We start from the raw sequence: 23,039 nt of genomic DNA on the forward strand, positions 1-23,039 counted from the left end.
TGGCCATTAGAATAGCTTCCAGATACATAAGATGTCGTTGAAATATTCAATACGCCACTGAAATCCTGAATGTCAATATTATAGTATGCATGCTCTATTACTTGTGAATTATTTTCTTCGAATTTTTACTCCTTTTTGAACGGTAGCTATACATGTAGCTATGATAATTGATAAGTAACGATAAAAACACTGTTGACGTATTCTTGGTGATTCTTTCATTTTGGAAAAAAAAGGTAAAAGTGTGTAAATCCTTTTTCTCAAATATTCATCACGAAGTTTCGTATCATTGATAACTTATAATGGGGATCAATAAGGATTGGTTGTCTTTTTAATGTATGTTATTGGAAAACAAAATAAATGAGGTGAACATCTTTTTTTTTTGATGGGTTGATGTCTTCGTTTTGCTTAAATTTCTAGAATTTGATGATTTACTACCGGATATAATAATGTTATTATAACTTTGTAATATAGAATAACAGAAGTATTGAATAACGTATAATCAATCTATTCGATGATGATGATGATGATGATGATGATGATAATAATAATAATAATAATAATAATAATAATAATAATAATGATAATACATTTATCTAATAATGATAATAATAACGAACAATCCAATGAATTCCTGCCATTAACCGAACCACCCTTTGCATAATTTGGAGGTGTTATCCTTGGTAAAAATTGAAGATGACAGCCATTTCAAAACTACTATCTTAGTTGTTTTGTTTTAGATTACTTGCATAGCAACCCAAACGATGTTCATGGCGTCACAGTCCCAGTCAAGGTTATAGAAAAACCCGGTTATGATTAAATTTTAAAAAGCGGAAATTGATGAATTACTACCGAATATAAAAATGTTATTATAACTTTGTAATAATAAATCCATGTTTTACTCTTAATAAAGTATTGAATAACGTATCGTCGTTTTATTCTTATAATAATAATAATAATAATGATAATGATAATAATAATAATAATAATAATAATAATAATAATAATAATAATAATACTGAACAATCCAATAAATTCTGCCTTTAACTGAACCAATCTTTGCATCATTTAGAGGTGTTATCCTTTCGAAAAGGTGGACGATAACAGGTATTTCATTTTTTTTGTTTTCGATTACATACAGACCAAATGATGTAGTGACGTCACAATACCATTGCTCCATTGATTCATTCCTAATGCTCCATTTCCCATTATTTATATTCAATACCGACCCATACGTGACAACGTGAATTATGCATGTTGCGAAACTAATTTTGTGGGAATAAGAGATGGGCAAAATTCAGGAATTCAGTGGCGTATTGAATATTTTAACGACCTGGAAGCTATTGTAACGAAATTTACGATGTTAGGCCAATGGATATTTTATTCTCTGGGATAAGAGTAGCGGGTTCAAGTGAATTACCTAAGGCAAAATTCAATAAATATCTTTTTGAAAAAAAGTCCTTATCGAATTAAAATCCCCGACAAGATTCAGGCTAGGTATTGCATTGCTCGTCTGACACGTAATGAAGATTATAGTTGTAATGAGTTCATAAACCCAATTTTTGATGAAAACTTAGACAACCTTTCAAGGATGAATAATCATTGACTAAAGATAAATATAATCAATGGAAATATGAGATAAGATGATAAACCAAAATACGTTTTGATTATCTGTAGGGACTGTTTGTATCCAAATCATGACTTGCATGGACAATATTTGTTATTGGGGATGTCTCGACTAACAGAAATATAGAAAGTTTCTATATTTCTATTAGTCAAGGCTTCTCTAATAACGAATTAAACTATTTCCCTTGAAAAAAACACGTTCATTTTAAAAAACTAAAAGTCAAAGGTAAAGACGTCTTATCACACTCGGTAAACTTATACTTCCTCTTATATTTGTGGGAATTTCAGTCTTTGTTGATTAATATGGACCACCATATTACTCTCTTGATATGGAAAGTCAGCTGCTTCCCAACACAATGTCTTGGAAACCTTATTTTATTTACCTTGTAATTAACACTTGTTGCCTTCTTTTTATAATGATCAAAATTCACACGACAAAATTGTCTAATGACAATACCCAACAATCATCAACCCTAACGAAAGCTAAGATATTTTTTCTCGGGATGCCATCTATATCAGGTTGTTCGTGGATATATACAATACATATTCAGTGTCCTAGCATATCGGAAATATGGGTATAAGGTTAAGAAACAGGGGTTTCGCGAGGCTTTACAGAGCGATTTACACCCTTTTTGCGCCGAGTAACCCATATTTCCGATATGCTAGGACTCTGGTGTTGTATTTTGCTAATCCACCAAATAAAAATATATTGGTTTTAGTCTATTCTACCCCAATTACGCCTTTAATGACGCATTGCAGTGTAATATCTTAGCGACAATATTGGTACGTCAATCCGTGCGAGTGTGCCCATTCATTTTAAAATAATACATTCGGGAGAAAATGCTTTCTGTATTTGTAACCAAAATATTTTTTATAAATGAAAATGACTCTAAAAGTATTTTAAAAAACTATTTTGTTTTGGTGATTTAATGCCGAAAAATGATCCTTATACAACACTACGGTTGCGGGGCTGAGGTATTTCCTTTTTGCGTAAACGGCGAGGCACTTTTCTGAAGAAATTGTTGATAATGGGAGCGGAAATGAGTTCGTAAAATTATGATTTATTTTTAACTTTATATCGTGAAAATCACCTATCTCAATGATATAAATGGTAAAGGTAACTGTTTTACACCAGGATAAAAATGTCACAAAGTCTTGTCAAACGCTTTTACAGTATCATTACGTCACAAAACGAGTCATTCATGCATGGAATTTGGTGGTGGATGCATGTATACAAATAAGTTTCTGAATGTTCAAAGTCGAACCATGAAACATTGAGTTAACAGGCTAATTTGACTGGGTCTGAGAGAAGTAAGATGAGCTAATGGACTGAGAAGGCAGTAAATGGGGTGACATATGAGACGGACCGACTATTTATTTCCAATGAGGAGAAATATTACATGCAAAAAACGTACAAAATGTATGAATAATTTTTTTTCAGCGAGATCGAAACGACGCCCGCGATATTGTTTCAGTTTACAAGGCAAAACGTAGTTCCGACGTGGCCTGAACTTATTCTAAAAATAATTGCCCAATATCGATTAACAATATTAGACAAGCAATATTGGTAGAACATGCGTCCTTTGCAGGATAAAACTGGAATATTAGCTCTCTATCTAGAATCAAAGTGGCTTGATAATGTATTTACAATATTATGTGGATCGCAGGGTCTGCTTATTGCCGTCGCTAACGTGACAACCAAGCGACTGAGTACTCACATAGGCAATGCAAATACATCAAACGATTTACCTAGATATTGAATATCAAATTTGACGATGTTAAAATATTGTCAAAAACTTAAGATGAAATATTTTTGCATGTTTTGCTTTGTGAAATATCAATAATGTCATAGATGTAGTCCAATAATTTTCCTCAGTCAATGTTATTGATTGTTAAAATTTTATAAATCACTGTTAATTAAGTAGACAATTCATTGCACCTTTAGTAGTCATTATGGTTAATATCAAATTATACATCGTTCTTCATTAAGTGATTATTCAGAAGTGTGTAGTTTTCTTATTAAAATTGACTTCATGCTTGAACATGACGAAATATTTTAGGTTGCATAAACCCTTTGTTTCAATTATTTTTCCATCGCGTTCAAATGATGTGCATATATTTAAAGTACTATTTCATTTTGAATTCAGCATTATTAATGATTTTTCATTAGTAGATGAAACATGTTCTCTTCCTATTTACATAGACCACAGGAACTATAACCGGATTACTTTTTTAATCCATAGAATACACTGTATAAAAGATTGATAGCATTTCTTGGTTCAGATGTTGATATTCAAGCTTCAGTTTAATACTAATAATATTCCAAACAGGACTTACATGATTGAATCCAAAAACAATTGCTGTAAATCAATGACGTATTTTGCTCCTCATAACAATTTTATACTTCATAAGTTGTCAAATTCAATGATGAAGTATTTATTAAATTTGAATCACATATCATTAAAAGTGTGAGAAAACGTTCCTTTGTAACTATTATGGTTATCTCCTCACGTGTTAACCATGTGGTTTTGGGACAGTTTCTTACATAAACTGTTGACTTACATGTATTATAGATTGAAATTTACATAAATTAGTCAAATCCGATCTGTACGTACATATAATATAAACCTGTCTTATATTACAGACAAACTATTACCAAAAGGAAATGTTTTTTTCATACTGTCTTTCATTAAGGTTTTAATACACAGAACCTACCGTATTTTGAAAGAACAATTTTTTATAAAAGAAGTTAATGTATAATGGAATTATATTAAAATTATCCCCATGACAAAAATAATCTCCTTTTTCATTTTTCCTTTAACTCCGTGAACAGGTCTAAAATACAATAAAAACTCTAAGATGTATGCCAATGAAAAGAAAGTAATTTAATTTGGAAAACTGCCTTTCTCTGCGTTTAAGTATGTTTCTTCTTCAGATAAAATTTTTCCAGTGTAAGTTTATTCGGACTTAATTTACACCTTTCTAATTTTCTTCTCTCTCCATAGTTTTGTTTTTGTTTTTGTTTTTTTATTATTATTATTATTATTTTTATCTGTGACATATACATATAATCGCATATGTAATATGTAAATTTTATACTTCTTCATATATTCTATGAAGTGCATGATGTAATCTGTAAAATCTACTTTTAAAACTGAGAATTTTGAATTTTGATCTGAAAATTTTGAACTTTAGTGTGTGAAATGTACAGATTTTAATGGCTGAATTTTGACTTTAGTGAAACCTTAATGATTTTTATGTAATATTTAAAGAATGGTTACTTTTTTGACAGATTTCATTTCTAACCTTGAATGTGAACCTGAAAGGGACATGTGTACTTATTTCCATATTGTACAGGGCTGATTCTCCGTGGTCATTGACTGATATGGTACATGTACGAAGGAATAAATTCTTTCGTCACTGTTCTTGTAATCTCCTCACGTTTCATCCATGTGGTTGTCGTTAAATTTCTTACATAAATCTCTACAAATATTTAATATAAATAAGAGAAATGTTGAAGCCAATGTACATTGAGTTCCTGACTAAAGTGCGTAAAGATGTTTAGATACTTGGTTGTCTTCCTGGCTTTAGAGAGTGTCCTGTGTGGCAATTTGGTGGAGGAGCTTCAGTACGATGGACGAACCAGATTGATAACTTTGGTTAAAGCAGCCGGACTTGCTGATGCTATCCTTGGAGGTAAAGGTTTTGAAAAATGAACGCTTTGATTTGGGATTTTATTTCTTAAAACAATTAATCATGCATTTCTGTTGTTAATGAAAATTTAAATATAACATATTATTCTGGACTTTTTACAGCAGTATCAGCAATATCAGAACTTCCGATATAGTGTACTGTTTTGAGATTTTTAATGTCGTTTTTTTTTATTTTGATACGAGTTTGATTTAAAATAATACAATTTTTATTTTAATAAAAAGTTGCAATGTCTTTTCTATCTTATTTAAGCAAATGGTTATTTTGTATTAGAACTAAAGCTATTAAAAAATCAAGACATTTAATTTGATCTTGCTTATAATAATTATATATTATCATCTTTTTATTCCACAGTTATCTTTATTTGATTTTGTCTTACCATTTGTTAATTCTAATGCTTTATTGCAAACAGTACATTTTAATGGCCATGATATGAATTGATAACACGAAAAACAAATACAAATTTGATTGATATAATAACATAACTTATACCTGATGATTATACGCAGACTAATTCTTATAAAGGTATCGTATATAAAATATATTTGTCTTAGTTTTAAAAGGCTTTGAGTTGAATTTTATCATCAAGGCATTTTTCTCCAGGAACGTTCACAATTTTTGCTCCAACAAATGCTGCTTTTGATGCTCTGGGAACTGACGCGGCACTAACAAAAGATACAACTGCCTTGGCTAATCTACTAAAATATCACGTGGTTGTGGGTAGAATTCCAAGCTCAGCAGCCAAGAACGAACTTCAACTGGAAACTTTGGCAGGAACAAAAATTAGATTCAACATTTATGACCATAACAATGTAAGTTTAGGAGTTATATCCTTAAATGCTACAGTACTCAACTATTTTAAGTGTTATGCATTATAGTGCTCCTTATTTAATCGTTATAGTTTCTATTATTCTGAAATGTTATACAAGAAACTCGACAAAAGCAGTTATTTGCCGTATATTGAGCATGGAAGATATATGCAGAAATCGGAACCAATAAACCTACCAATGTTTTTATATCATTTAAGTGCCAGTCCACATAAAATTCATACAATGCCCATATTAAGCGATTCACTTTGAAGAAAACCCCACCGAACAAACGATGCATTTTTTTCAATATATATATGCTCTATTTTTATGTAAAAATTGTCCTTTCTATATTAATATCTGTACTTTTGAGAAATCATACTTTTATCTCCCTTTGAAATCAACCAAATCAAGCAAACTCAAGAACGATAATAAATAAGTTTGGACTGTACAAACATTATATCCGTATTTAAATCGAAAAAAAGAAAATTATTTGATATTTCAAAATAACACATTTTTTTAGTTAATTCCATTTGTAAATGTTTTTGCTTTCATACAATAGTTTTAGAAAATATATTTAACTAAATTGTCCTCATTATTTTTGTTTTTCTGATAATACATTTCATTACAATGAAGTGCTCGAAGTTTACCAAATACAGAAATTACACTACTTTTGTACCTTCCGTTCATATTTCTGACAGAATGTCCACGGTCATGGAATAATTTCATATTTGATTAAAACATTTATTATTGTCTAAAGTATATAATGTATGTTTTAAACATGTTTTAGTGTTCATGATGAATGTGCCTGAAAGTAGCAAAACTATCTATTGTCAGCAGTTTATCTAGACCGAAAGCCACAAACATTAACTTTCCTTACAGTTATAGATACAATGTTTTAAACGATTTTTTTTTAACAAAGATGAAATTTGTGGTCACAATCAGGGAATAATTTTCCTCCAATACATTAATTTTTATATTGTTTAATAGGCTGTAACCGTTGAAGGATCAACAATTGAATCTTTTGATATCGGTGCGTCAAACGGCGTTATCCATGTCATTGACAAGGTTATGACCCCACCGACCGGAAATATTGTGGATATAGTTGCAGGAGACAGTGATTTCAGTACGCTTCTAGCACAGGTCCAATCAGCTGGATTGGCATCTGCATTGCAAGGTTTGTATAATGTTATCTGAAATTCAGTTTGATCTTTATAAGACAGTGATGTAAAATTAAACATATTTTAGTCATTGGAAACTATTATTAAAATTATAAAGCTTATTCACTTCATGGTAATTACATGTTTCGTTGGCCATTTATATAAACATTTCTTATAGGTGATGCCCTTACCGTGTTTGCTCCAACAAATGCCGCTTTCGCACGTCTTGGATCAACAGTTCTTAGAAGAATAACAAGTAACAAAGGTCTTCTAAAAGGTATGGTTTCATATTTGATGATCACAGATATTTAGGAATTGATTGCATTAACATTAATGTTTGATTTTGCCTGTCTGTTCCGAGTCGCAAAGTTCAAAGTGTATATGGATTTATAAATAATAAAGTAAGCTATATAAGCAAACGTTCCGAAGTGTCCATGAGGAGAGATATATCAAACTTGTGAAATCCAAGAAAATACATTCCAGAAGACAAAAAAAACTGACTGAGACAAACAACAAGAATGGGAAAAATTACACACAAAAACGAGAAACGGATTCCACAAAACTCATGTCCTTCAGTTGTGTGAGCATCTCCTGCTTTTTTAAGGCACCTGTCAAGCCGAGTTGTGCAATCTTGCACTTCCCGTCACAGAATAAAAGAAAACAATAAAATATCAATTGATTCACCTTGAGTCAGACAATAGTTTTCCATATTTAAGATATATATTTCTGTGCAAATAAAATGGTGATGATATATCATGAATGCAAAAACATCGTTGAATGTGCTTCATTTAAGCATTTTTGTTTTGTTTTCAGAGATCTTAGAATACCATGTAGTACCACACACAGAATACTCTGCCGGTCTTTACAATAGAGAATATCTTAGAACATTAGATAGACACCAGGATAGAATTAGGCTCGGAGTTTCAAGTACGTTATATGCCTTTGATTTTTTAGTCATGTTTTTTTTTTCAATGTATTTGAATTATATTTTTTTTGTTCTTGTATTGTATTTGTTGGGAAATGATGTTTCGCAGTTTGCAGATTTTATTATGACCTTCAGGTTAAGGCTAAAAAGATGGCAAACTATCCACTTGTGATTAAAATGGGTTTATCAGGTAGAAGCATGTTCTACACCATAATAACGATAGCCTGTCTGATGTAACATCCATTAAAATCGATAGTTCATTTCACATGGACGCAAAACAATACATTTAAATACATATGCCCATTGTATACAAACTACTAATTTTTTTTACGATAAGAATATGACTATTTTGTCTAAACTACTGTTGTAATTGATTTCTTGAACAAATCTATCACAAATAGTCACTTACATGGAAGTACCTTTAACGATATTATTTCCAAACTTATACATTTACAATATTTGATATTTTTTCAGGCTCAGGTGTTTCCATAAATAATGCTCATGTAATAAAAGCTGATATTCCCGCCACAAATGGAGTCGTCCATGTCATCGACCACGTGCTTGTTCCCGCAAGATATTTACTCTATCTTGGATTTGGGAAAAAGTAAATATTCAGCAGACTTTTAAAACTGTACTATATGTACACGAAGACCTGTACATTTCAACTGTAATATATGTACAAAATGTAAATATTATCGAATCAGTATTAATCAAAGACATGCCATGTTTCATTATAGTAATTTAGCAATTCATAAAAGTCTTTGGCATTTTACAGTCATAATATAGACCTACATTAGGTCTTATACATTAAGTATTAAAGTAAGATACCTTTATATTTATGATGACAAATGCTTCATCAATGCGATAAATGTGTATGATTATGTATATCTATTGTTAAAATGTATTTCAATGTAATATATATAAGTTGTGCTGATAAAATAAAGATAAAATAAAGTTATGTTATGTTATTATTATTGTACGCGATTATGATTATGATATTGATATTACACACAATGGTAACATAACTCAAAGGCAGATACAGAGAAGGCTTCGGAATTGGCACATCATTCGGAAAGTTTTCACTTCGTGGAAAATGAGGGCAAAGGAATCACACCTACCTCCCCCTCCCCCCCCCCACAAAAAAAGAAAGAAAGAAAGAAAAACACCAACAACAACTTTGGATCTCCCCATGGTTTTGACTTTTACTGCCACGATTTCACATATTTGACATTTTTTGTTGTTTCCCTTCCAATGCTATAATATTTCTATCTTCAAATGTTTTTTTTGGATAATCCTATTATTTAATTATTGCAGCCGGCAATCGACGACAAGCTCTATTGGACAAAGAGGCGAATAAATCTTTAGCCTGTTTATAACAAATTATGTCAAATGCCAAAACGGTACGAGAATTGAAACTGTCATCTCAACACTATTACTTTTCTTTCACAATACGTTTTTCCTATAAATGTTATTTAATCTCTGTAACGCCAATGTACAAACAAAAGGTGTCCGGCTTTTTGTAAAATTTGATATTTTTAAATTCAAAAAGCAGTCCACGGCTTCATGATAAGCGATGATCTTTCCTTTAAGTTTATAACAATAAGAATCATTCGGAAAAATATACCGCTATTCAAACAAAACATCTCAAAATGAAGGCATCAATGTTTAAAAAGAAAACATATCATGTCGAAATATCGATATCGGTTTCACCCAAATAGAAGACGAAAGAGTAGGGGCTTATGAGTCCAATACATATTACATGTTATTTGTCAAATGGATAACATTTTCTAAAAGTTATGAATTGTTATATATTTTTTTTCAAAAGGAACAGAAAATCATAGCTGTTGATTATTTCCAAATTGTTTGATCAGCATAGCAACAAGTAATAGTTATGCAGCCACTAAGTCCATACGTTACGCCAGAGCTTGCCGAGACTACGCAGACTTTTTGTATCGCGCTAGAATTCTAACAAATAGGCTTCTGGAGCAGGTTATGTTGCTACAAGATTAAAGTCATCACTACAAACGTTTTATGGCCGTCATGATGAACTCGTGGACCGTTACGGTGTATCCATCTGCACCATGAAAACTGATTTGTTCAACGTGTCATAGTTTTCCTTCCTCTTTCGTCTACCCTGGACTTTACTTTTTATGAGCAACTCGGTCGGTGTTTCTGGAAAAAGCAGAGGACGCTTACCCTACCGATGCACCTGGTCCATGCTCCCATTTTTAGTGGAGTCCGAGTTTTGTTACTTAGTATGTATGATTTTAGTTACTCTATGTTCTTTGTTGTGTATGTCTGTTTTCCATGTCTGGTCTTTGTCCCTGGATTGCATTCTTTTGATTACCGCTGTAACCTTGGTTCCCTTGATTACTCCTTGATATATCAAATATGTCTAAGAGACAACAACCCTATCGGGATGATAAATGTCGGCTCAACGCCAACACTTCAATTAACGACGAGGAAACCCTCACAGAACCGGGCAGGCTTTAGCTGCCCCCCCCCCCAAAAAAAAATATACACAGGTACAGGTAAAAAGTGTCTTTTTATAAGATATACAGAGGCCAGAAATTCCTGCACTAGGACAGGCAAAGAAAATGCGGCGGAGTTAAAGTTCATTAAATATTGTTGTTACATGTAACTGAGAAATAGTTATTAATTGGTAACTGTTCATTAAATAGTGTTTTTATATGTAACGATAAATATTAATTGGTAAACTGTTCTATAAGTATTGGTTACACAATGTAGAAAGTAGTTATTTCACTGGTCTCATTTTCTTGTCTGTTTATTGTACTTGTAGATGTGCCTATAAATGTTAGAAAATTCATTGCGAAATGTTACAGTGGATTTTAATTCTAGGGAATTGTGTCATATGACATATCTGAATAATCAAATGTATAGGTTTCACTACCTCACACCTGACACATAGATCAATAATCATTTGATATTACCACATATGACATACAGTATGGTGGAGGGATATGGTGGAAATATATTTTTATTAATTTTCAACCATTTCTTAATGATCCTTGTCAATAGTACTCCTTTTCCAATTGAAAGCAATAATTTCTACGTGGTTCACACAATTGTAACAACTGAGGTCTTTGATGAAAATGCACCAACAAATAAGAATCCATAAGGAGTTTTAGATAACTAAGGGAAATTGAACATGGGGGGCTGTTTGCAAAGCAATTTATATTCCAATTATATATAAATTTAAATTTATGTCCAAGAGCCAAATTTAGAGTTTAATCATCCTTGATTTGGTTTGATTGGTTTGATTTTCGCGGGAGATGAATGCATCTATTTCTTCCCAGATACAAATCTGAACTGCATTACATAAGAAATATAGCATATGTAGACGGACAAAGAATCGTTTGTTTGGTTGGTTTTCTCCAACATAAACCACCTCTACCAGGCTGAACATATACATGGCCAATGTCTGAATTTTATATTGGCTCGTACATCTATACTGAAGTTATTGGGCTCCTTCCATCTTATCATGTGTCTAACATTTAATCACAAAAGTCAGATGTTTAAGGCTTAAATGTTGTGTCTATATTTGTCCCATTAGTACATGGCCAGGGTTCAAACTCTGCAGGTTTTGATAGCTGCGCCCAACAAAGCAATTCTTTGATATTGCAGCAACAGTTTTGCAGTCGTATGATGTTGTATGGTACTAGGGTCATTGTTGTCCTTGGATATTTTGTTTTTGCAGTAAAACTGAACGGATTTCTGTGAATTTGTAATTCACGTAAAACTGAATGAATTTCTGTGAAATTGTACTGCACAGTAAAACTGAATGAATTTTATTGATTTCTATGACATTGTACTGCACAGTACAACTGAAGGGATTTCTATGAAATGGTACTGGACATTAAAATTGAATGTATTTATGTGAAATTGTACTACACAGTAACACTGAACGGATTACTGTGAAGTTGTGCTACAGTAAAACTAAATGGATTTCTGTGAAATTGTATACATAGTAAAACTGAATGAATATCTGTGAAATAACACTATAATTAAAATTGAGTGGATCTCTGTGCAATTGTACAAGTAAGGCGTGCAATTGTGTTTGGTGTTCGACTCTAACCATTGGAAAGTTTCAAAAGGGGAAAAATACAAATACTTTTGTCCGGTTTTCGTAGATTGACCTGAGTAAAATAAATTTTACCTTACGTTTTTGTATAAACAAATGTAAGGATTGGATTGATTTCCAGGGTTTATTACCATACCAATTAAGTAATAAGGGGCTAAAACAAACTTTACCCTCTTTTCAGACAAAGAAGAGTAAAAGGACATAGATCTCTATGGTATTGTACGGTCACAAAGTTCCACATGTTTACTACATGGGATTTTGCAACATAAATTGGTCGTACATGTTTTTTTTTCATTTTGGACAACAATATATAACTTGCTTGTATTTATTTATTAATTTCCTTTTTTTATTGGTAATAAACATATGTTTCTATATGCTATACTATATACGAATACATACATGTATGTTGGAATTTTTCTTCTGTATGAAAAAGAAGGTTGGGAGCTAATTTTTGGTTATGAATCTTAGCATTTAGGTATGAGGGTAAACCTACAGTGATTTTTTTTCTATTCAGCACAGCAACTTTTAACGTCTAAATGTAAAACGGAATCTAGGGAACCAGAATTAAAAAAAAAGTATACGTTATCAAATGAATACATTGTAATGTTTTATCCAAAGATAACGACAAGATAGGGAACTTCTCTACTGTTTCTGAGCAATCCACAAGGTATAGTGCTTATATGCTTTCTTTTATATCAATTAAAATGTCTTTCAAAATCATTACAGCTGTCAGTCTGTTACACCATGTGCTTTTCATGTACATTTCAAAACTAGATTAGGATAAATTTTGCAATGCTTGCGAGTCGAATGATCTTGGAATGAAATACATGGAACAGTTAGCCAAGTTCTCTAGTTACACATATAGGTTTTTTTTTATATTGTATATAGTTATCATAATGTCTTTTCTTTTACAGTACAATTTGAAGAAATGCAACCTCATGTTGATAAAGTAAATTAAGCAAAGGACGGAATCACTAAACCTCCGTAATCATGTTACCGACAATATAGACGCAAAGTAAAATATGTCAATGATTTACTTAAAATATGTATTCTGACCGAAACATTTTGCAATCGATTACAATTGTTACCTTGTCCATTTCAATGTTCATAGTTCGTTGCACATTGATTATTGATTGCTCCGTTTGCTGATCGCCTGTATTGTTAATAAGTTGTGAAAATGCTTGGTGTAATACCGTACCGGTGCACCTGGCCCATGCTTCCATTTTTTGTAGAGTCCGAGTTGCTCATTTACTTTTGTTACTTTGTATGCATGATTTTAGTTACTTTATGTTCTTTGTTGTGTATGTCTGATATCCATGTCTGGTCTTTGTCCTTGGATTACATTCTTTTGATTACCGCTATAAGCTTGTTTTCCTTGATTATTCTTTGTTCTTTTCAACCGTTTTGGTATACAATCTAAGAAAGCCTTGTCAAATACGATTATTTGATATTGCATCAATCCTACGTATGAGTAACATATGCTGCCGTAGTCAGAGACATGCTTACTTTGCTCCCTCAAGCCCAGACTCCAGTTATACGTCAATAAGTGAAACATATATATAAATTTATTTTTATTAACATTATGTAAAACTGTACAAAAGCGTAACTAAAACTGTCATCTCTTCTCCTAGATCTTGATCGGACACTCTCTTCCATGTCTGTGTCCATCATTTTCCAAAAACATAATTATATTTAATTCCGAGATTATGGTATAATCGTAAAGGAATTAGCACGTGGTCGATCATGTGAACAACTCCATTTGAGGCAGAAAGGTCAGCTTGTACTACCTTAGCTATAAAATTTACTATTACACCGTGACCTGCATGGAAAATAAATTTATTATTTATCCGCATCACTAACTCAAATAAAGTTCATGATTGTTGGAATATAGATTCCTTTTAATCTTCATGTGAGGTTTAAATATATTAAAACATTTTAATTGGAAATAATGCAGCATTGGCGAGCATGTTTACTTTTAATTCTCCGAAATAATGAAAATTATTGAATGATAATTCACGAGAAATTGAAATAAAATATCTTTCTACAATTATGCTCAAACAATAGTTAAATGTATACACGAGACTTTTTTAAAATTATCTAGGATATTGAATTGTTTAAGGAGGTAGACTTAGGGTAAGGCACATAACTATTGAAATCAGTGATATGTTTGTATCATATTCTATTTCACCAGAGCCTATCAAGCTTTCATTTGAAACAGAATGAATTCAGTCCAAGTTACTTTGATGCTAAATACAAACGGTCCAATGATTTGTAAGGGTTAAGTCCCTTACCCTAAGACTACCTCCTTAAATCATTGGGTCGAACGGTTTGAAACTTATACGTTTCAAAGTGGATGAAAGTTACATATCTTATCATACAACCCCATCTTCACATTTGTTGATGAGGGTGTCTGGTCCTTCGTCTGTATTTCTTTATACTAGATGGACACATTCCTTATCTCTTACTCTTCCTAAACCACTGAATGGAATTGAATGAAACTTTCACTGAATCTTTATTACATATTTCCATTGTGCATCTTCTATTTTAGATTTTGATCCGAATCAATTTGTGTGTTCCACATATTTAAAAATGAACTATTTTATTTGTGAATATAAGGAATCCTTATTACCACTGTATACCTTTTATTTTAAATTCTGATTCAAATCAATATATATGGAGGTAAAAAGATGCACTTTCTCAATGGGGGAGTGGGTTCATTTAGTAAGTGGGTGTTACTCACAGTTTTTCTAGTTTCATTCTAAAATACATATGTGATTCGTAGATTTTGTTGACTCGAAGTATATAAGAAACGCATCTCAACATAAAGGAGATGACTAACAAATTATACCATATTTTATGGTTGTGTCTAATAATTGCAAGAGATAACTTACTAGAAGATACTCTAGGTCTCATTCTGTCATGGGTTTCTAACTTACGTTTTGAGGTATTCTCTTCCGAAAATACCAGTTTAATCTAGTTCTGTCATGTATTCGCAGGTGAAAACTTACCAGAATTGCCAAGTCGGATTCTGTCATTGTGTCTATCTAATGTTCTGAGATATTCTCTGTTGTAAAGACCGGATGAGTATTCTGTGTGGGGTACTACATGGTATTCCAGTAACTCTGTTTTTTTTTAAATTAAAATTAATGAACTTTAAACAGTTAAGCAATACTCAATGCATTTTAAATAGTTAATCGTGTTAACCTTAAACACGTCTGCTACCTCTTCCCTGATGTATGATAATAAAAGAGAATACGTAAGGAACGTTTTAAAAGAAAAAGTTCATTTCAAGTTACAACATCAAACTGACTTGCTCAAAGCACGCAGTAAAATGCCTTACAATAGATACAAAGAAAAGCAATAACTTAGTTTCTTTGCATACCTTCAAGAAGTCCTACATCGCTATTCAGCACGTGTAAAGTGTGGGAAGAAAGACTCGCAAACGCAGCATTAGTTGGCGCAAAAATAGTTAATGGGTCAGCTGAAATATACACGAGAATGTCAATGTTAGTGACCAGACTCTGAAGGACAATCCACGGACTGTTAATTACTGAAGTCAACAACTCGCATCATTCAACACTGCTCATACATCTATTAGTATCTAATTCTAGAGGCGATGATATTATGTAAACAAACAAATGCATAAAAACACACACACTCTCTCTCTCTCTATCTCTCTCTCACACACACACATACACACACACACACACAGATGCAGGAAGACAGAAGATATAAGGACCCTGTGATTCCCTTAAGATTTCTGAACTGTGAATGGAAGAGAGTTAAATATTGATTTAGAATGCTTCCACGTACATGTACCGTCCAAAACTTCTACAATTGTTAACATACTTCTGTTATAATAAAAAGTGGCGGTTCTTGACACAATGGGTACATTTATATCGACTAAATTACTTTCAACAAGTATAGTTTTACTCTTCAAAAGTGTAGGATTGTTTATCTTAAAAAAAGTCGAAATTACGACTCACCCTGTAGTTTAGAAGTCAAATCTCTAACTTTTGAAACCAATGATAGGAGAGTGGTTAGATTCTTGTTTCCAGCAACCAACTGAACAATGTTTCCATTGGATGGTAACATCACTTTGTCAATCACGTGAACAATTCCATTTGAAGCCGTCAAATCGAATTTAGAAATCTTTGCTCCTTCTATTGTCACGGCCTTAGAAATAAAAGAAAGACTTAAGTTAGCGTTGATCATTATTATTAACTAATAATGAACATTTCTGGTGATTGTGTGTGTGTGTGTGTGTGTGTTATTAATTTCCCCCCGTTCTTTTTCTTCTTTTGTTTTGATGAGGGGACTATTTGAATCAATACTTTTCATGTTGGTGAATTAACCTACGGTTTGACAAATATAGGACTTATCTATGCTTACCTGGTTATGTGAGTATATGTTGAATCTGATTTTCTGACCAGTCATAGTATCAACCACTTGCTCATTTTTAGTATCTATGCTCCTTAACACCCCTTCTCTAATATGGTAAAGCAATAAACTAGCCAAGGCGTCTGTATCAGCCAGTAACTCTTGTTCTGTTCCCAGGGTATCAAACGCTGCATCCGTAGGAGCAAAGATGGTAAATGAACCTTTAAATAATAGAATAAAGATAATTAATATCAATTTGAAAAAAAACACATTAACAATTGACTTATAAAATGTTTGAAGTTAAGACACTCCAAATTTTTTACGCTCTGTACGTACACCTTTCAATCATTTCTTTAATGGTTTCTGCGAGTACTGGTTTTGAATTTTCACGGTCACGATTGCCATTTGAATACGGTTTTTCCTCTTTTACATGCAACCGTTTATTTGAGTTTATTAGTTCGGTAATGTATACACATGAAATACCTGGATCCACACGAAACTTGAAAGTTTAAAACAGTTGCACTAGCCAAGATTTAGTACGACATTTAAGATGAAATGCTTGGCCCGCGGTTAACGCCCCTTTTATTCATATCTCGAGCTTCAACTGAAACTGACACATTGTTACATCTAAGAGGAGGCCTTTTGCGGATTAAATGAACTTTAATGTTTGTTACAAGACCGACATCTAACACCAGATTCCTTCTTTTAAAACAATCTATGCTATCAAACATTTATGTTTTCTAAAATCAATCTTTTTACGATAAACAGATGTTCATTATCAGGTACACGGGATAACTATACCCACCCTCCATTTGTATGACGCATGGCATATAATATTATTTTAGACTTACCTTTCATTAGTGTATCGGCTAGTCCGCATGCTGAGGCATATTTAATCAGTTTTGAGTTTCCATTTGCTTGTAACACTTCTAGTAAGTTTGCACCAAATACAATGTGAATAACTAATAGTGATGTAAGAAACTGGAGCATTTTATTGTACACTGTCGGCAATTTTCTTCTACCCGTGGAAATGAAACCGTTTTAAGTGCCCAAGATGAAAACGGTCCTTTATTTTATACTTTTCACATGAAATATTGTGTAATTGTGGTAAACCAGCCCCATTTGGGGAAGTTTTATGTTTAGATAAGATCCACGTCGAAAGTAACGTGAGATTTCGTTATGCCTGTCACAATAAATATTACATAAAGCTTGTATAGACACGGTCGACCGGTGAGATCTTAGACACCAATGCTCGCATTTGGTTGTAGATGATAAAACAGAAATGCTAATTGACAAGTATACTTGTGAAAACTCGTTGTACTAGATACACATAGGATACCTTGTTTGTTCCATTCTGCTGCTTAATATTGACATCTGTAATTTTTTTTCATATAAGTTATATCTTTACAATTTCCCTGTCAATAATATTAGTTCATACCAAGAGGAATATAGTTTAGGGGATTGCATGAATGTAAGTTTAATTACAGTCTGTCTGTCCGTTTTTTCGAGAAATTCTCTTTAATAACAAGCAAAAAGACTCATATAGAAATTCAACTCATACTGCAGCGGGGTATTAGTTCTTCACGGAACTCAAATTATAGTTATCTATTGATCTCTGTATCTATAGACTAAAAATTATACCAACTACCTAAACCCACAGGTGGATACGCTGCATTAACATTCATATAACGTACATACATGTATCATATATTCATGATACTATAGTATTATTGCGTAAAGTTTTCCATAGTGTCATAATTATTGGGCCGAGTCCAATTTTTCTATCCGAGGACCAATAAGTCAGCCAATATGGAAAACCTTTATTGAATAACTTGTCTAATACGCTAGTCCAATACGACGTATTAGATGGGTAAAAGCGTATTGGACGGATACATCCCGTATTGGTGCACTTTTGTATTCTGTATTGTATTTACAGTTTTCATCATATTTGGGCCAATATACGAACGTTAGTCAATATTTGATATTGTATACATAATGCATTGTTCTTGTATAGTTCAGGAATGGGCACGATTACTTTCAACAGTAATCGATAATTAATCGATGTAGATTACATGGGTTGATTTCATGTAATCGATTAATAATTGACTACACTAGTTAATAATTTGTAATTTGTTAGTTTTATTATAATGATTAATTTCGATTATTTTTATTACATTTCTCAGAACGCAACAACAATTACATAACGCTCAACAAAGTTATATTATAGAGGAAAACATTTAAACAAGTTTGAATGCCAGATTAAAGTGTAATTAACATATTGAGATAAAAAACTTAAACATCGGAGTTGCACTTTCTATCTTTGTCAAAAGTGTCATCACAAAGTCAAGTGTCAGATTTACCAATTCTACAGATCACAAGGTATCTTTCAATTTCAACTCAACTTCTTCAAATGTTCCCTTAGGCGGTTTTATATCTAGGATAAAATTCAAGTATTTCGCATACTCCGAAAAAAGTAAATGATTTTACGCGACATTATTCAATGGTACAAGACTAAGACTAAGACATTTTATTTAAAGTCGGGTTTCAGTATAATTTGGCAGCTCATTCCAGAGTGTGGCCCAGGATACCTTACTGAGTGTAAACCAAATCCTGTTGTTCTAGGAACTTCTGCCAAATTGTCCTTCCTAAAAGAGTTATTAGAGTTTTTAAAAGTTATAATGTCATGTAAATAAGTTGGAGACTTTTTATGGATAATTTTTAAAACTTCTATTACCATATATCGAAGACGTTTTATTTTAAGAGATGGAAACCAGATTTTAAAAGTAATTCCTCATATGTACATTCATAATTTTCATAAATAAAGCGTAAGGCGCGTTCTTGTATTTTCTCCATCTTTTTTTTTGTATTGCCCTCCCCACAGAAATGCCAAACCACTGGACAGCAATTAAAATTAAACATTGTAAAATAATAGTAGATTGTTAACCTCTCCAATTTTGACAAATGTTTTCTAATGCGTTTTAAAATGTTTAACCGCCTTGATGCTTTTTTTTTTAAATATATTTGTTATGTGAGTATTAAATTTCATTTGATAACCAATTGTCACAATCAGGAACTTCACTTCATCCTCACAAACAATTTCGTTCCCGTCAAAGTTAAATTTTAGATCCCTATTTTTGGTCCTTTTCCCTATGGCAGTTGCTTGGAATTTTTCCGGATTAGTCTTCATCTGATTATTTGAAAACCAATTTATTAAAATAGCATTTTCATTTTCCAAAATTTTGACTAAGCCGTTGATTTCAGTGCCTGAGTATGACAATGTATTATCATCTGCATACTTATAAAAAGTACTATCTGTAACAAAAGTGAAAATATCGTTAAAAATATATTAAATAAGTATAGGTCCAAGGATAGAACCTTGGGGAACTCCTTTATATATATACATATATTGCCATGTACTAAATCAGACCCTACTCTGACACACTGGACCCGTGCAGGTCCGGGTGTCAAAAGAATAGGCCTGCAGCGGCGCTAAGCTTGTCGCAAAAGGCGACTAAATAGTGCTCAGAACCCTAGCCGGGGGCTAGGGCGCTCTGCCCACAGGGCAACTGGGATGTGTGCCCCAGGTGGTGGAATAGGGTACCCCTGGCGTGTTAAATGCTGGGGTTGTCAGGCTATAATACGGAAAACCTGACCGCAAACCGTAGTGGTGCACCGTGTTGAGAAAGATGCCATGTTCCTCGCACGTTAAAGAACCCTATTGTGGTATTCCCCCGGAGTAGGAACCATAGGGCTCCGCCACAGAAGGCTAAATTGCCCGACCTTACCCACCTCGCCCTATTTCCAGTGGCAATCAAAATTTGTTGACCCCATTGTCCTCATGTCCCATCCATTTTTCATTTCATCATCATTTCATGTTCATTTTATCATCAATTTCATGTTCGTCGTCTGAATATAGCTGAAATATTGCTGCTCGGACGTTAAACCCCAACAAAACAAACAAAATCTGACACACTGTGTTCAATCAGATAAATAACTATAGTCGGCGTCACATAAATAACATACTGTTAAAATTTGAATAAAAATATTTTCTACGACTTTATTGACACCTACCGTCGTTTAAATTGTCTTAAATGACTTGCTCATTCGTTTAGCCAAACGGCTTCTCCCTAAACATTGAATCGTTAAATTCCGGTCAGATTTTAATTCTAGGTGGCAATATTTACATTGTAAAAAGTCGGCCATGTTTACAGTGATCGGGTTGCTAGGAGATGTTGTTTACGTTTAAATGGTTTGTCCAAAAACCGAAGAACCCAGAATGCAATTTGGCGTTATTTCGGATATCTCGGATTTATTTTACGCGAACAACGTATAATACCGAGAAGTTGATCAAGCAGACGATTGTCACCGGAGTTCGACGGGAACTTACGCACTTCGTTTGTAAACAAATCGTCCCGTAAAAACCAACATGGCGGATATTAGTATGGGATTTTCCCGTAAGGATTTGTTACGCATGATTTAAGCTAATAAGCGACTTGTTTTTGAGAAGCTGTTTGGCTAAACGAATGAGCAAGTCATTTAAGACAATTTAAACGACGGTTGGTGTCAATAAAGTCGTAGAAAATATTTTTATTCAAATTTTAACAGCATGTTATTTATGTGACGCCGAGTATACATATTAACTCAACTGCATTTTCAGATAGACCATAAGATCTTATCAAAATAATCAATTAGCTGCTGGTAAATGGCTTTCTCAAAGATCTTCGACATTGCATGTAAAATACTAACTGGTCTGTAGTTTCCGACCTCAAGTTGGCTATTTTTCTTATGTAATGGTACTATCTGAGCATTTTGAAAGCGTCAGGAAATGTTGATTTTTCTAATGACATATTCACAAGTTTAGTGATAGGCTCTAGTAAAGCTGATTTTCCAATTGTTTACATTTTCACAGATATACCATCTATATTTATTTACATTGATTTTATGTATCTGCTTTTCTACAAAGTCACATTCAATCTTTTCAAATTTTAAATTACCTTCTACTTTACTATTTTTAGCTATAGCTGTAACACTAGGATGGTTTACATCTGCTGGGCAAATGCCACTCCAAATCTCTTTGGCTACATGTACATTAACAAAAAAGTTGTTACACATATTTGCTACATTTGATTGGTCATTGACAATTTCGTTATTGTCACATAATTCAATGCTATTTTCAAAATGACTACATTTGTTTGTAAGAAAGGGTTTTATGGTAAGCCAGAAGCCTCCAACACAACGTTCAATAAAATAATGTCTTACTGACTTTCTTTTTTAATTTGTTAACAAGTTACGTTGTACTCTATGGCATTCCCAATTTCTTTTAGATTTTACATTCATGTATTTGTTGTAGAGCATAGATTTCGTATAGCTTGTCGTAATTGTTTGTTCATGGAAGGTGCTTGTTTTTCAACATTTTTGCGTCTTTTCTTTGGAAAATGTTTATCAACAATGGTTTTTATTTCTGATTGAAAATCATTATAAGTACATTTATGTCTTCTGCGTGGTCAATTTTGCTTGAAAGTTCAGCATTTGTCAGGTCTTTGATGAAATCTTCTCAATTCAAATGTTTGTAGCTTCTTTGAATTTTTTTTCTAATAGGTGGTATTTTTACTTTTATTTGGACAGAAATGATATTGTGGGCGTCGCTTTGGACAGAAATGATATTGTGGTGGTCGCTTTTGACAGAAATTATGTTGTGGGCGTCGTTTAAGCCACAGTTGAAGTTGGTTACATTTGTGAAAGGTTTTTTACGGTTTGTAAGAATTACATCATTCAATGTTGGATCGGCACATTTCGTGTCATATTTCCCTGAAATTTTGTCATAAGTTTTAATAACATCATTTGTAAAATCGGAAGAGTCCTGATATTAACCCCTTTTTATTACTGATGGAGATATCTACTGAAATTGACTCAATGGTATTGCATTCTAGGTATCTTTTTCTATCGCAGGCCAAATCAGACCTTAAATACATATTAAGACAGCCACCACTGACAGTGCAGTCGTTACGGTGTAGATGGTAATTGTCTAGTATGAATTGTGTATCCGGAAAGGATTCATCTGATTTTGGTTCAACTATCATAAGTAGGTCAACAATGTTTTTATTCAGCAGGTCTTTAATAGAACAAAATTTGTATTGTAATGAAAGTGACTTTAATCTGTTTTTATGTACGCATGTTTTTGCTATTATCACATGATTATCATATGATTTCGTTATGGTTATTAACAGTAGTGAGCTGAGCTCGGAGTTTTACATTTAACTGTTGAGTCTCTCTTTTTTGCATAAGCTTAATGTATATGAGAACGAGATTGACTTAATAACATGAGTAACAAC

At 32.7% G+C, this 23,039-nt stretch overlaps 2 protein-coding genes across 2 annotated transcripts; one reads left to right on the forward strand and one right to left on the reverse strand.

The window, feature by feature from the left end:
* The first annotated feature begins 5,180 nt into the window (after nucleotides 1-5,180).
* LOC148610687 (transforming growth factor-beta-induced protein ig-h3-like) lies at nucleotides 5,181-8,833 on the forward strand. Its single transcript, XM_088543219.1, has 6 exons — nucleotides 5,181-5,319; nucleotides 5,938-6,146; nucleotides 7,131-7,317; nucleotides 7,479-7,577; nucleotides 8,114-8,227; nucleotides 8,700-8,833. Exons 1-6 carry the CDS (start codon nucleotides 5,181-5,183, stop codon nucleotides 8,831-8,833), a joined length of 882 nt encoding a protein of 293 aa, XP_088399345.1.
* A 5,159-nt stretch (nucleotides 8,834-13,992) lies between these two features.
* On the reverse strand, nucleotides 13,993-17,716 carry LOC148610688 (periostin-like). Its single transcript, XM_088541639.1, has 6 exons — nucleotides 17,559-17,716; nucleotides 16,720-16,928; nucleotides 16,314-16,503; nucleotides 15,710-15,808; nucleotides 15,336-15,449; nucleotides 13,993-14,146 (listed from the first exon to the last, which is right to left on the reverse strand). The coding sequence occupies exons 1-6, from the start codon at nucleotides 17,695-17,697 to the stop codon at nucleotides 13,995-13,997; spliced, it is 903 nt and encodes a 300-aa protein (XP_088397765.1). The 5' UTR covers nucleotides 17,698-17,716; the 3' UTR covers nucleotides 13,993-13,994.
* Nucleotides 17,717-23,039: the final 5,323 nt, after the last annotated feature.

This window comes from Perna viridis, chromosome 8, assembly GCF_037379345.1.
Source record: "Perna viridis isolate PV_CMFRI_1.1 ecotype Kerala chromosome 8, ASM3737934v1, whole genome shotgun sequence".
Lineage (NCBI taxonomy): Eukaryota > Metazoa > Mollusca > Bivalvia > Mytilida > Mytilidae > Perna > Perna viridis.

What these genes read in the sequence shown, in the direction of transcription:
- LOC148610687 (XM_088543219.1), top strand. Translation starts at nt 5,181, where the DNA reads ATGTTTAGATACTTGGTTGTCTTCCTGGCTTTAGAGAGTGTCCTGTGT. An exon ending in TGCTGATGCTATCCTTGGAG is followed by an intron (nt 5,320 to 5,937) that starts GTAAAGGTTTTG and finishes ATTTTTCTCCAG; the next exon opens with GAACGTTCACAATTTTTGCT. An exon ending in AATTAGGCTCGGAGTTTCAA is followed by an intron (nt 8,228 to 8,699) that starts GTACGTTATATG and finishes ATATTTTTTCAG; the next exon opens with GCTCAGGTGTTTCCATAAAT.
- LOC148610688 (XM_088541639.1), bottom strand. Translation starts at nt 17,697, where the DNA reads ATGCTCCAGTTTCTTACATCACTATTAGTTATTCACATTGTATTTGGT. An exon ending in TTTGACTTCTAAACTACAGG is followed by an intron (nt 15,809 to 16,313) that starts GTGAGTCGTAAT and finishes TGTATATTTCAG; the next exon opens with CTGACCCATTAACTATTTTT. An exon ending in CGATGTAGGACTTCTTGAAG is followed by an intron (nt 15,450 to 15,709) that starts GTATGCAAAGAA and finishes AAAAAAAAACAG; the next exon opens with AGTTACTGGAATACCATGTA.